The sequence below is a fragment of the Perna viridis genome, chromosome 8 (genome assembly GCF_037379345.1).
Source record: "Perna viridis isolate PV_CMFRI_1.1 ecotype Kerala chromosome 8, ASM3737934v1, whole genome shotgun sequence".
Taxonomy (NCBI): Eukaryota; Metazoa; Mollusca; class Bivalvia; order Mytilida; family Mytilidae; genus Perna; species Perna viridis.
The window spans coordinates 24,782,439-24,795,074 of NC_142452.1; the positions used below are offsets into that span (position 1 = coordinate 24,782,439).

The 12,636-nt window shown below is 32.5% G+C and overlaps 1 protein-coding gene across 1 annotated transcript in view; it reads left to right on the top strand.

The window, feature by feature from the left end:
- The window catches only part of LOC148609942 (uncharacterized), a 153,547-nt gene extending 141,548 nt beyond the window's left edge, over positions 1–11,999 (top strand). Inside the window, exons 155-167 of the mRNA XM_088541550.1 lie at positions 743–892; positions 1,757–2,095; positions 2,375–2,503; positions 3,211–3,366; positions 3,890–4,035; positions 4,990–5,194; positions 6,636–6,998; positions 7,970–8,083; positions 9,035–9,107; positions 9,837–9,913; positions 10,341–10,504; positions 11,161–11,196; positions 11,872–11,999. Of these exons, the coding sequence (XP_088397676.1) occupies positions 743–892; positions 1,757–2,095; positions 2,375–2,503; positions 3,211–3,366; positions 3,890–4,035; positions 4,990–5,194; positions 6,636–6,998; positions 7,970–8,083; positions 9,035–9,107; positions 9,837–9,913; positions 10,341–10,504; positions 11,161–11,196; positions 11,872–11,925 (2,006 nt within the window). The 3' untranslated portion in view covers positions 11,926–11,999. The remainder of the gene's footprint in view (positions 1–742; positions 893–1,756; positions 2,096–2,374; positions 2,504–3,210; positions 3,367–3,889; positions 4,036–4,989; positions 5,195–6,635; positions 6,999–7,969; positions 8,084–9,034; positions 9,108–9,836; positions 9,914–10,340; positions 10,505–11,160; positions 11,197–11,871) is intronic.
- Positions 12,000–12,636: the final 637 nt, after the last annotated feature.

Consider the following 12,636-nt stretch of genomic DNA (forward strand, 5'->3'; position numbering starts at 1 on the left):
GTTGGTGTGATTTAACTTTGGTAAGTATGATTAATGTTTAGTAGGTGTGATTAAAGTTAAGTAGGTGTGGTTTAGGGATGGTAAGCGTAATTAAAACTTAATAATTTTGGTTTAGGGGTGGTTGGTATGGTTATATGGTTGAAAGGTGTAGCTAGGGATTGTTTTTTAGATTTATGTGTCTCATAGTAAATGGGTGTTGCACTTGGTAGTAGGTATAACATTTGGTAGGTTTTGTTAATGGTAATATAGGGTTAATATGTGAACGATTTGGTGGTATTTGATGGGTTTGTTTTGCTTTATGGTACAGTAAAACAACTTAATTAATGACTCAGTGGATGGCTGTCATGAACACTATATGTGTGTTAGATATAACATAGGACTGAATGATAAATTAAAAATGGTGAGTGGTGTAAGGGGCGAAAAAGGTTTGTTTTGGGTTGTATGTGTTAGTTGGACTTGGTCAGTTGAGGAATTAATTGTGAATGCAAATGGTGAGTTTTGGAATTGTGGAGGGATTAAATTGGGTACTTGGTAGGAATGATAAGGGCTTAAAATGATGGATTTGTTGGAAGGTGTGCATGATAAAGGGTTTTGTATTCTATTTAAGTCAATGATATTTTATGCATATCCATATAAAAATCTTTAGTCTAAGGTTTGTGGTTAAGAAATATGCCTAATAAAAATAGAACTTTCTTATCTAAGCTTGTCTTACAAAATCACTGTCAAACATATCTTATTTCAGGAACAACATGTAACTTTGAAGATAGTACAAATAGCCTGTGTGGATGGAGAAACTCTGTCAGGGATAACCTTAACTGGACTAGACAGAATGGGAAGACACCAACATTTAGAACTGGCCCAACTAAAGATGTTTCTGTTGGAACTGCTCAAGGTACATGATACTGATATGCTGAAATGTGTTTCATCCAAACCCATTTAAAATAGCATTGTAGAATGGTAGAACTAACCCAATTGTTGATAATTGTTTTAATCATTCAAAGTAGACTTCATGACAAATGTTGCTCCCTGGTTTACTATGCAACGCTTCTGCTGTAAAGGGATAAATCAAGGCATATTTAAAAGTAGAAATTACCCTGTCTAAAGTCGCAGTATGAATAACATCTGTTTAAACAGTAACAGATGTATGTTAGTGTAGTGATCTACTGTTCCACTGAAGAAAAACTATATTTTGAATCAGAAAAGCCTGCCATTCAAATGATAGACGTATTTTCAATGTTTTGGAGAAAAAAAAGTTTGGTGTTTTCCTGAAATGCTACTTCTACCAGTAAAAAAAAACAACCAATTGAAGCCATTGATTAGTGATTATCTGCTCTGTATTGGTGAGATTTAGACAGATGAATCTACCGAATAAGGTGCATTAGTAATTATCTGCTCTATATCAGTGAGATTGAGACAGATGAATAAGTCAATCTACCAAATAAGGTGCATTAGTAATTATCTGCTCTATATCAGTGAGATTGAGACAGATGAATAAGTCAATCTACCAAATAAGGTGCATTAGTAATTATCTGCTCTATATCAGTGAGATTGAGACAGATGGATAAGTCCATCTACCAATTAAGGTGCATGATATTTCCTTACAAGGTCTTTTGTACTTATCATAGATCTGTTTGAAATTAGTGGTTATGGGGATTACCTTACTCATCTTTCTGTTCCTTTGTCTAGCAATCTTGTACATGAAGGTTGTCTTTAAATTATTTTACAATAAATTTACTGATATATCATTTTCCTTTAGGACATTACCTTTATGTGGAAGCCAGTGGGAGCCATCTTGGATACAAAGCTATTTTGATGAGTGATATATACTACCAGTCAGGTCCATCTTGTCAAATGTCCTTCTGGTATGACATGTATGGAAAAAATGTTGGAGCACTAAAGGTTATTGTAAAAACAAGTTCTGGACAAAATCTAATCTTGAAAACATTGACTGGAGACCAGGGACCAGCATGGAGGCAGATGAATGTATCATTGCCTAGCTACCATCAATTCTCCATCTTGTTTGAGGCTGTCCAAGGAAATGGTTACCTTGGTGATGTCGCAATTGATGACATTAAGTTTAGCAACTGTGCTCCAAGTAAGAGAATTTAAAATATTTGAAATTGAATTTGAATTTAAAGAAATATAAGTAGTTGTACTTAATTGCAGCGGTTTGATTTGAAAAATGTGAATTATTATGTATTATTTATTATTAATGTTTTTTCCTTTCCTAATATAGAATTATTCTTAATGACTCCAAAATTAAAATTGCATTCTAATTTAAAATGACATATTTCAATAATCATTGCTTGCAGTATTCTGAATTTATAGTAAAATTGTATTGTGTTATCACATTAAGTTTTCATTTCTTTTGCAGCTGTAGAAGTTAAGAGTTGTCCAGGAACACAATTCCAATGTGCCAGTAAGACACAATGTATTGATCGTCGTTACCGATGTGATGGGCAGACTGACTGTAGTGATTCAACTGATGAGGATGGATGCACAAGTGAGTTATCTCCCTTTGGTTTATTTCTCTATTGATACTCCTCCTTTTACGAAATTTTAACTATTTGTTTTCTTTTAAAATTCTTGTTTCTGGTTAGATGTATTGTGGTCTTGTAACTGAAACTACACTCTTCTGTTACATGATTAAGAATTGTTATCATGTAAACTACTCGCCAAATTTCACTTATAATTTTGTACCTGCTTTGGTGTTATTTGGAGGCAAGTCATGTGACCATTTGAACAGAATTTAGACCAGATGTATTTATGCTAATTTGAAAGCTTGCATTTTATTTTGAATTTTTTTTTTTTTTCTTTTTATTATGGAACAATTTTGTTTTTGTTTTTATTTTGTTATTTTTGTTTTGTTTTTTGGGGTTTTTTTGTGTGCAGTTTTAGTTAAAATTAATCATTCAAAGGTTGCAATTTTGGAATTTTTATCATTGGATTATAGTAGCAACAACAACTTAGGACAGGTCTGCAGCTAGAAATTGGGAGTTAGGTGTCAATGTCAGGAGACAGTAGACACCAAGTCCCACAAACTATCCATGAGAGAAATAGACAACAAATCAGAGTGGTGGTAATCAAATGATTTGTCATGGTCTTATCAAGATGGTGTAATGGTGTAATGGCATACTCTAGCTTATGTAGAATCAGTTTACATTCAAATCAATTATGAAATATGCTTAGAGCTTATGTTTCCTCTTACAGCTCCAGCACTAGGTGACTGTAAGTTTGATTTGGAGCCATTCTCATCAGTTTGTGGGTGGAGCCAAAGTACAGACGACGATGCTGATTGGATACAAGGACAGTCAACACCCAATGCCAATACAGGACCATCTGTTGATCATTTAGGATCTGCCAATGGTAGGCTAGAAAATGAAGACTCCTTTAAAATCTGCATTAGGAGATTAAGCATCCAAAGCTCTTTGAAGTTGGAGGAGGCACTAGAAAATTAAAAAAAAATATTCCAAGTATTGCCCAATTTCAATATACTTGAGAGAAAATTTGCAGATTTGACCGATTACAGACATTTTATTTTCATTAATTAGAATGCTTATAAAATATGGATGATCAAGCTTATCAATTCATTTAATCTTCTAAACTGAAGAGGAAGGCTTCTTCATATTGAACATCTTAATTCTAGTCCTGCATACAGGGTCCAAAGGATAGGCCTTATAGTACGTTTTCTTTTTTTTTACCAAAAAATTGACCTTTTGAATAGACGTATACGCACATAGTTATGTAAATACATTCAGGTGCTCATTCTCTAAAAAGAGGTACCAATGCAATATCTCAGAATTTACTAACTGGTTTATATTGATATATAATTTTTTGCACAGGCTACTGGTAATATGTTTGATCTATTATCATTATCCCTTTTTTGCAGGAGAGTTCCTTTACATAAACAGTGCCTCAATGAGACCTGGGGATTCTGCTCAAGTTCTTTCCCCACAATTCCCAGCAAGTCGTGGTGTGTGCTATGTCAGACTCTGGTATTACATGTATGGTGCTTCCACCATGGGACCCTTGAATGTAAGTCTGTGTATGATTTAATGTTGGCTTACAATGTGTTTTTACATATAGAAAATTTTTTAAAAAATGTACTCTTATACATGTTGTTACTTACATAATGCAGTTTTCAAGTTCATTGATATTGCAATAGGAACAATTTTTGTCGTTCAAATTTAAACATTGTTTGAAAAAAAAAAAAAAAAATCTATACTAAAGATAACAAATTGTCCAGTATTTAATCTCAAAACAACTTATGAAGCAAAGATGAAAAGAAAATGCTTGGCCTTCAGAAGACTATAATCCTGAATTTTTATTTTTTTTTGTCAGCATAGCTGAGGAGACTTCAGGCCTTGGAGCCACAAATATTTAAAAATATTTATGCTTGAGAATATTCTTAACTTCCATGGTAACTCCAATCAAAGTCTCTGAAATCGATGACATCACAAACAGTTGAGAATTTTCTCAGACTTGAGTATTTTTTTAAGTTTTGTGGTGCTGAGGCCAGGTTTGACACTCTTCTATAAATCTAGCAAAATTAGTTTTCCATACTTTTTTACCATGCTTGTCATGTTAAAGTGATATTTTGTTTTTCTATATATTTTTACAAGTTTGAATTTGTTCTGGTTCAGTTATCTTATTGGTAGTATTTTTGTTCTTGTTTGAATTTGATTTTTAGTCAAAGTTACACATCTACAAAATAAAATTTGATCAACTCCAACTCTGTGAAAAACATAATATATTTAGTACATGTATGATAAATAAAGGGGGAAAACAAGCAGGATCTTCTGGGTTTATTACATTTTTGAATGACAAAAAATTGTAAAGTTAAATGAATTTTTTAAAATAGTTATGTGGTCCGATTCTTTTATTGGTAGTGTTTTTATTTTGTTTGAACTTGATATTCAGTCAAAGTTACACATTTACAAAATAAAAAAAAAGGAATTTTTTTTAAAATAATCATGTTGTTTGTTATAGGTCTATGTCCAAAACGTTAATGAAGCCAACCGACAGTTATGGTGGACTACATCAGGTAACCAGGGAGCACAATGGAAATACATCAACCTATTGGTGGGAAGTATACAGCCATTCCGTGTTGTCATCGAGGGAGTGAGAGGAGATGAGCCAAAATCTGATGTAGCTATTGATGATGTCACTTTTACACCAGAATGCCAAACAGGAAGTAAGTATAAATTTAAGCAGTGTTTTGTACCCAGACTCAATGAGTGGGCAGTATAATTGGATTCACCTTGTCCATCTGCATTCTGTCAGTCCAAATTCCATTATGGTTATCTTGCCTTGGTGAACAGCTATATATAGATTAGGCATACATTATAAACAATTTTGGGTGCTATCCAATACCAATTTACTGTTTCAAGCGACTTAGTCATTTTTCACTCTAAATCTGTGGAATGATAGAGAAAATTTTCATCACCGAAATCTTGCCCCTCAATGATTTGATTTGTTTGGTGTGTGACTTTATATAGGTATGGCAATTACATTGTGATTTTTGGTGCTATTTGCCAGCGACACATGTAACTTCATGTTTATTTGTTTTTTATTGCCAAAAAGGCCATGCTGAAAATTGATTTTTATTGTCTCAACTTTACAATTATAAGAAGACAAGAAGAATAATTTTCATTTTTACTGGGGTATGGTAAATAGAATATAAGTACTGTTCTCTTTAAGAATCGTGCAGTAGGTGAATCATGGTGGGAAAGAGCACGCATGCTTTTCCACATGATCTTATTCAAAATGGTATCTGAAATGCAGAAATGGCATTCATTTCTAATAAAAGTGTCAATAATTCAAAGTATTAATTATAAGAAATTATCAAAGGGAGCTAACTCACTTTTCCCCTAATTATTCTATTGTAACTTTGAACTTCCAGTATCCTCTGACACTCCTAAGACAAATTTGTCTTCAATAGAAAATAGGTACAGTATCTGAACTGATCCATGCAATGATTTTACGGATCCATGACCGTTGACTGATTGATCACTGATGGATCGATGACCGGTGACTGATCTGATTGCAGTTTTGTTATGTAAAATGATGTAAGATCTGTTTTAGATAAAAGAAATGTAAGATAAAAGTATAAATTGATGTTTAAATCTATTACTCTATGTAAATATTTGTGTTAAATTGACAAAGAAAACAACAAAAACCGTAAAATACATTGACCGCTCTGTGGTCACGTGATGCAATCACCAGTTAAATGAATCGGTTTGACGGATCAATAACTGACTAGAAACTGATCGGTGATTGATGACCGATCACAATTTTTATTGCACAGATCGTTTCAGGTACTGTACCCACATTGTCAAATTTGTTTGTTTTTTTCTGAGCATGATTCATTATTTTTCACTTTTGCCTGATTCTTACAGATACCAGTAATTAAATTGCTTTAGGAAGTAAATAGTAAATTCATAATAATTTCTGATTAATACACAATATATTATTATATGTATTTTGATTAGGATTGTGCTGCTCGTATTTGTGTGTATTTTATGATTATGTATTTTTTAGTGATTGTCCATATGTCTGTATGTGATCATGGATTTCCCCTTTTTGATATCTCCTCTTTTTTGGCACTTCTGTATTCATTTTATTTATCATTTTAGAACCATACAACCAGTCATCAACAGGGCTATACTGTGGGCGAGACAAATTCTTATGTAAACCATTGAACCAGTGTTTTCCAAACTCGTGGAAATGTGACTTCGTTGCTGACTGTCCAGATGCAAGTGATGAATTTGGGTGTCCATCAACACCAGCACCAACTGGTAAAACAAATGTCTCACCTGTAACACGACCAACCAAAACATTAGCTCCAGGAACAACACAACCAACTACTATAGCACCTCCTAGCAAACAATGCAAGAAAACAGAGATGGCTTGTGGATCAGGAGAGTGCATTGCCAGGTTATATATGTGTGATGGCCATAATGATTGTCGTGACGGAAGTGATGAACCAACTAATTGTAGTAAGCATTAGTTCATTTTTTTGACTTCTTAACATCTCTTGTTGACAAAATAGCATTAAGACCAAATAAAAGAATAAATGTGGTTTGAACAACTTCTCTGGACAGAACTTGATAGTTACAATATCTGTGCACTTTACAGCTGCAGCCATGAGACAACTAAAAGCCTTTCATCTTTCAAAATTCAGCAATATTTCAAGCAGACGTTATGAGTTGTTCAAAAAAATTAATAATGCAACTAGTTTTCCCAACTACCAACCCTATTTTATTCAAAGAGGTGACCAGAACCACACAATTTTTTTTATTTGGCCTAATGAACCAAGTGCTGTGAAACCTGTATACCTGTTGATCTTTTTAACAGAATCATGTGGGAGATTCTCCCCCATTGACACTGTTTGATTTGTGATATTTTGACATAAAAGCAATTTTTTATGTTAAAATTTAATTACTTAATTTTTTATCACAGAAAAATAATAATTTTAACAAAATTTTGTGGGATTCTCCCTCCCATAACAGGTATGAACCTGTATAAACCAGATATCTTCAAGTCCTTTCAAAACAGTTTCAATATGTCCAAAACTGTTGTAACATGAACACCTATCTTAATCATACAAACTCCGCAGTCCACATATCTTTTCTGAATAAAATGCAAAACTTATCTTTAGTATTTTTTATCAGAGTCAGGTTAAAATTAAAGTATATTTGATTAATTCTGAGTAAAAAGTTGAAATTTAGAAGAACCAATAATTTGTCTTTATACAAAACTGTGATCAAATTAGTAAGCAGTCATTAATTATCAATTGTTCAGCAGTCAGTCAGTGACCAGTCATTGATCTGTCAAATTGTTGCATGGCTTGGTTTGGGGACTATATAAGGAACAAATTAGCAATTAAAGTGACTAAAGGTCAAGGATGTTAATGTATGTCAACTTCCATTAGCCATCTTATTTTATTATAAACCTTATTTCTTTTCAGTAAAATGTAAGGCAGGATATTACTGGTGTAATGCTCAAAGAAAATGTATAAACGCTCCTAGATGTGACACAGTCAACCAATGTGGAGACTTTACTGATGAAAGTTTGTGTAATGGTATGTACAAAATATGAAATGAATGAGAAATTAGCAAATACTGTAAATAAGGAATGTTTCAGAAAAACTTTAAATGATGATGGATAGTCAGTCTGTGAGAAATCTTAACAGGCAAGTGGTGTGTGTATAAATGTACAAAAGTTATCAAAGTATTGAAAATGATTATCATATTTGAAAGTTTTTTTTTTTTTTAACAAAAATGCAAATGTTAATGTGAAAGAACGGAAATTTCATCTTGGAGGAATTGTGAAATGGGAACTACACAACCTTGCATGCTTGCACATAAAAAAGATATATTCATCACACTGAAGAACCTGTTTGGATTTTTGTCAAGTCTGATTCTTTTAGTTGTAGCTGATTCAATTTCTTGGCATCATTTTTTTCTCAGCTTCTTTGTTTGCACAAATGTTAATTGAGGAGTTACTGATCTTGATTTATGGTGTTGCCTTACAATAGATTTTTAGTACCATATTGGGGGATGGAGCTACATACGTAAACAAATTGCTACTTTTCTGACATATTATGTAAGGATAGTTTTTTTTTTGTCTGCATCCGGGTTAATTTTCAGTGAAGTAGAACTTTGCGAACTACTGGTAGTTCCGATTTAGTAGTATGGTGGCAAAACAAATAAGAGTATAGTTTGTGTAGTAAAGGCACATATTTTTCTTCATGATTGGTGGTCTTGCAATTTAATACATTTATAGTGCCTATAAAACTTACTTATAAATGAACTTTGAAAGTTATAATCAATAATATCTCTACCAGTTTGTTGTAAGTACTGACAGTCTGCAATATTCTATTATTTTCAATACTTATTACATCTGAACCTTAAAACCTGATTTTTTAAGCGTATGTCTTTCTATGAAACTATTTCCTATAGAAACCTGATAAAAAATAAGAATTCTGGCAGATAATGTTGATTATTATCAGGTTATTCTTTTCTTATTACAGGAGTATGCCCTTCAGGTTTCTGTTTAAACAATGGAATCTGTACTGCCAGCAACACCAATGGAGCTTCTTGCAAGTAAGTGAAATTTATCCTTTGAAAGGGGGGCTTGTGCAATAGATAAAATTGGAATTCTAATTTCTATTTGGACAAATTGAATTCCAATTGTAATAGGAAGATCTAAGATCAATTGAATTCTATCTATTATTGTTTATTTCGCAGATGCAAAGAGAGGATTTAAGGGTTTGGAACCCCCTCACTCTTTTTATTGGAAAATTTAGTTAATTTGTGCAATCAGCAAATGGTAGCTAGAACCCCTTTTTTATACCCTCCTTCCCACACCCACACAAAGTGAAGTTGTATTCTGTGATACCCTCCAAAAGGTTGCATGTCCATATGTGTATCCCCTGATGTTTTCCAGATGAAAACTGGATCTATGATATTTTTTTTTAAACTTTGTCAGTTGCTAGGCACAATAAAATAGAGGTTAAGCTCAATTTTCAAAATTCTAAATGTAGTTTTCAAGTAAGACCATTTTGAACATTTTACCCTCCCCCTTTTTTCACCATTATGTGATGGGGTATCACTTAATGTTTCATCAGTGACCTATATTGAAGTTTGGATTTGCCCCTTCTGTAACATATACATCACCATTTAAATATGCTAGGTTTTAAAAATTATGTTCAAAATATAATGCTTATATCACAATCTTGGCTGTTCAGTAAAACGGTATACATGTACTGGTAAATCAATATAAATGATTAAACATAGATAACATGTATCATGTATGTATTATACTATTTACAGTTGTTCTACCAATAACTATGGAGATCGATGTCAGTACAGTTTTTCTGCTGTCCGTAGTGCACCTAAGAAGAAAAGTAGTGAGTGAAATTATTTAATCTTTTAAAACAGAATGATGATTTTATTGTTTCTTTCTTACTTGTGAGGAAGCAAAAGGCTATTCAATATTTAAGCATGATTTCGAAAAATTGGTTTGGAAATCAAGAATTTGATGAGTTTAGGGATCAATATATTTTTATGGAACAGGAAGGCTCTAATCACCAATGGATTATTTCACAAAAATTGTTAGTGTATAATTAGTTGTATGGTATGATGTCACAATACTAGATCAAACTATTGTGACATCATAATTCAGACTAATTTTACACTAGCCATTTTTTGTGGAAAGAACTGAAGACTACTTTGTTGTACATATTTCATGGGTAGTTCCCTTTATTTTAAAATTTCAACATTAAAAAATTAAAATATTATTGAATTGCTTTTCATATAAAAAAAACTCTCTTACAGATGGTGGCAAAATAGCTGCCGGGGTAACAGTCGGTGTCCTTGCCATTATTGGGGCATTAGCTGGTGGATACGTCTTCATGAAGAAACGTAAAGAAAGACAGTTCAGTGAAAGACTTGGATTTGGACTATCTAACCCAAGCTATGATGGCGGAGATGGTAAAGATGTAAGTTGTACATTTCAGTATTCAAAGAATACCAACATTGAAACAAAAGCCATCTTCAGCTGGGATGGGATTTTTCTGTGGATTCATGGATTTCTGCTGCTTTTTCAAATTGAGATTTTATCATTATGATTCTATATTTTTTATTATACATTTACTATCATTTCCCTGTTCTTCCTCATATTGCATTCATGTATCAGTTAGCAGATCTGGTTACATAAATAAATCTAAAATTGTTATTTTTCTCAAATTTCGACTATTCAAATTGCTTGAAATTGAAGATTTGAGGAAAATCTCAATTTTAGATTTATTTTTAAACTGGACCGTAATTGCTTTATCCTGATTTGTACAGTTTCTGTTTGTAAAATATTTCATTTTAGGCCATCTAAAACTTTTTTTTTTGGTTCTCAGTACCTCTCTGTTTAGAATGCCTCATTACACATGTTTAATGCCATATAAAAAAAAGTTTAAAATAGTCAACATAACATATACAAAGAAACCAAAGTAAATTAGACTAAGAAATAAACTGTTAATCATGTCATGTTCTTTAAAGATTGACTTAAAAAAAAAAGCATTATTACGGAATATTTTTATGTAAAATTGTAACTAAAGCACACTGTCCTGATCTGATTATTTTTTATTCCTTTTTTTGTTTTCAGTTTACAATGAATGAAATGGATGCACCGTTTGCAGATGTAAGTGTTTTTGTTTGTATGTTTTATTTCCTTGCATAAAGAGTGGGAACATAATGGTAGTGATCATCATGTCTGTTCACCATTCAATTGTTGAGTTATTCATGTTGTTAATTTTATGGTTTTTGTACATTGAAGGAACATCTCAATCTAATCTTTTCAAACATGAACACAAAGTCATAGGTCAATTCACCACTAAGGAGTTATGGCCCTTTGATATTGTATACTGTATTATTCATTGCTGAGGAGTTATGGCCCTTTGATGTTGTATACTGTATTGTTCATTGCTGAGGAGTTATGGCCCTTTGATGTTGTATACTGTATTATTCATTGCTTAGGAGTTATGGCCCTTTGACGTTGTATATTCATTCACCACTAAGAGATATGGTCCCTTTTATATGGAAATTTATTCAGTGCAGTGGTTTCTGTAATTACAATTTCAACTGTAAACTGTTATATTTTTCCAATTCAAGTTTTTTTGTGTCCCAACATGGTTTACATGCCAATGTGTTGATTGTCACAATACAGAGGACATATAGATTAATGGTTATGATTACTTATATGCTTAGCTAAGTATCACACTTAATTATGAACAAAACAGAATGAAAAAGCAATTTTAAGGAAACAACATGTCTTTTTAAATGGTATGCAATTTGATAATTTTTTTTTTTTTTTCAGAAAATGACATCTGATGTAACCTCCATTGAGAACCCACTCTACCAAGACCTGTGATAAAGTGTAACAAATTGCTGTGATATCAAAATGTGCAATATACTTTTTAACAATTTTAAATAAGTTCAGTCATTTGTTATTGTTTTTTTTTCTTATGATTTGTTAATTGTTATTCAATAAAATATTTAACTTAGATATTGTGTATCTTGAGTGTATACTGTGAAAATAAAAAAATCATTCTTGAATCAGGAAAATAAGAGTGAATGGTTTCAGCATACTTTTATACCCATTTTTTGTAACCATTTAACTTTCTACATGGCACTCAGTAATGAAACTCTGCATGATGTGAATTCTTTGGTAAAGTATAGTAATATTTTTGGCTGCTTGTTGGCAACAGTATAATGGTTTATTGATTGATTGATTGATTATGTTTTAATGTCCTATGGCAGATGTTTTATGCATTTCATTTATCACTCAAACAGACCCTGCTTTGCACTAGTGGGACATGCTGTACCAAATTTTTCTTGTGCTAGCTCATAGAAGCAAGAACTCACAGGTAGGCATGCCACCCCATTCCGACACATTTTTCTGACTAGGAACCAACTAGATGTCACTCTATCCCCTTAAATACTGGTTGCTTGGTGAAGAAGCAGTGACTACCAAATTTAAAGCCTTTAGTGTGACTCAGCCGAGATCAAACCAATAAACTCTGCAATCGAGACTAGCGTAGTACCCTGATGCCACTTAGACTTTAATGATCTAGTGTGGCCT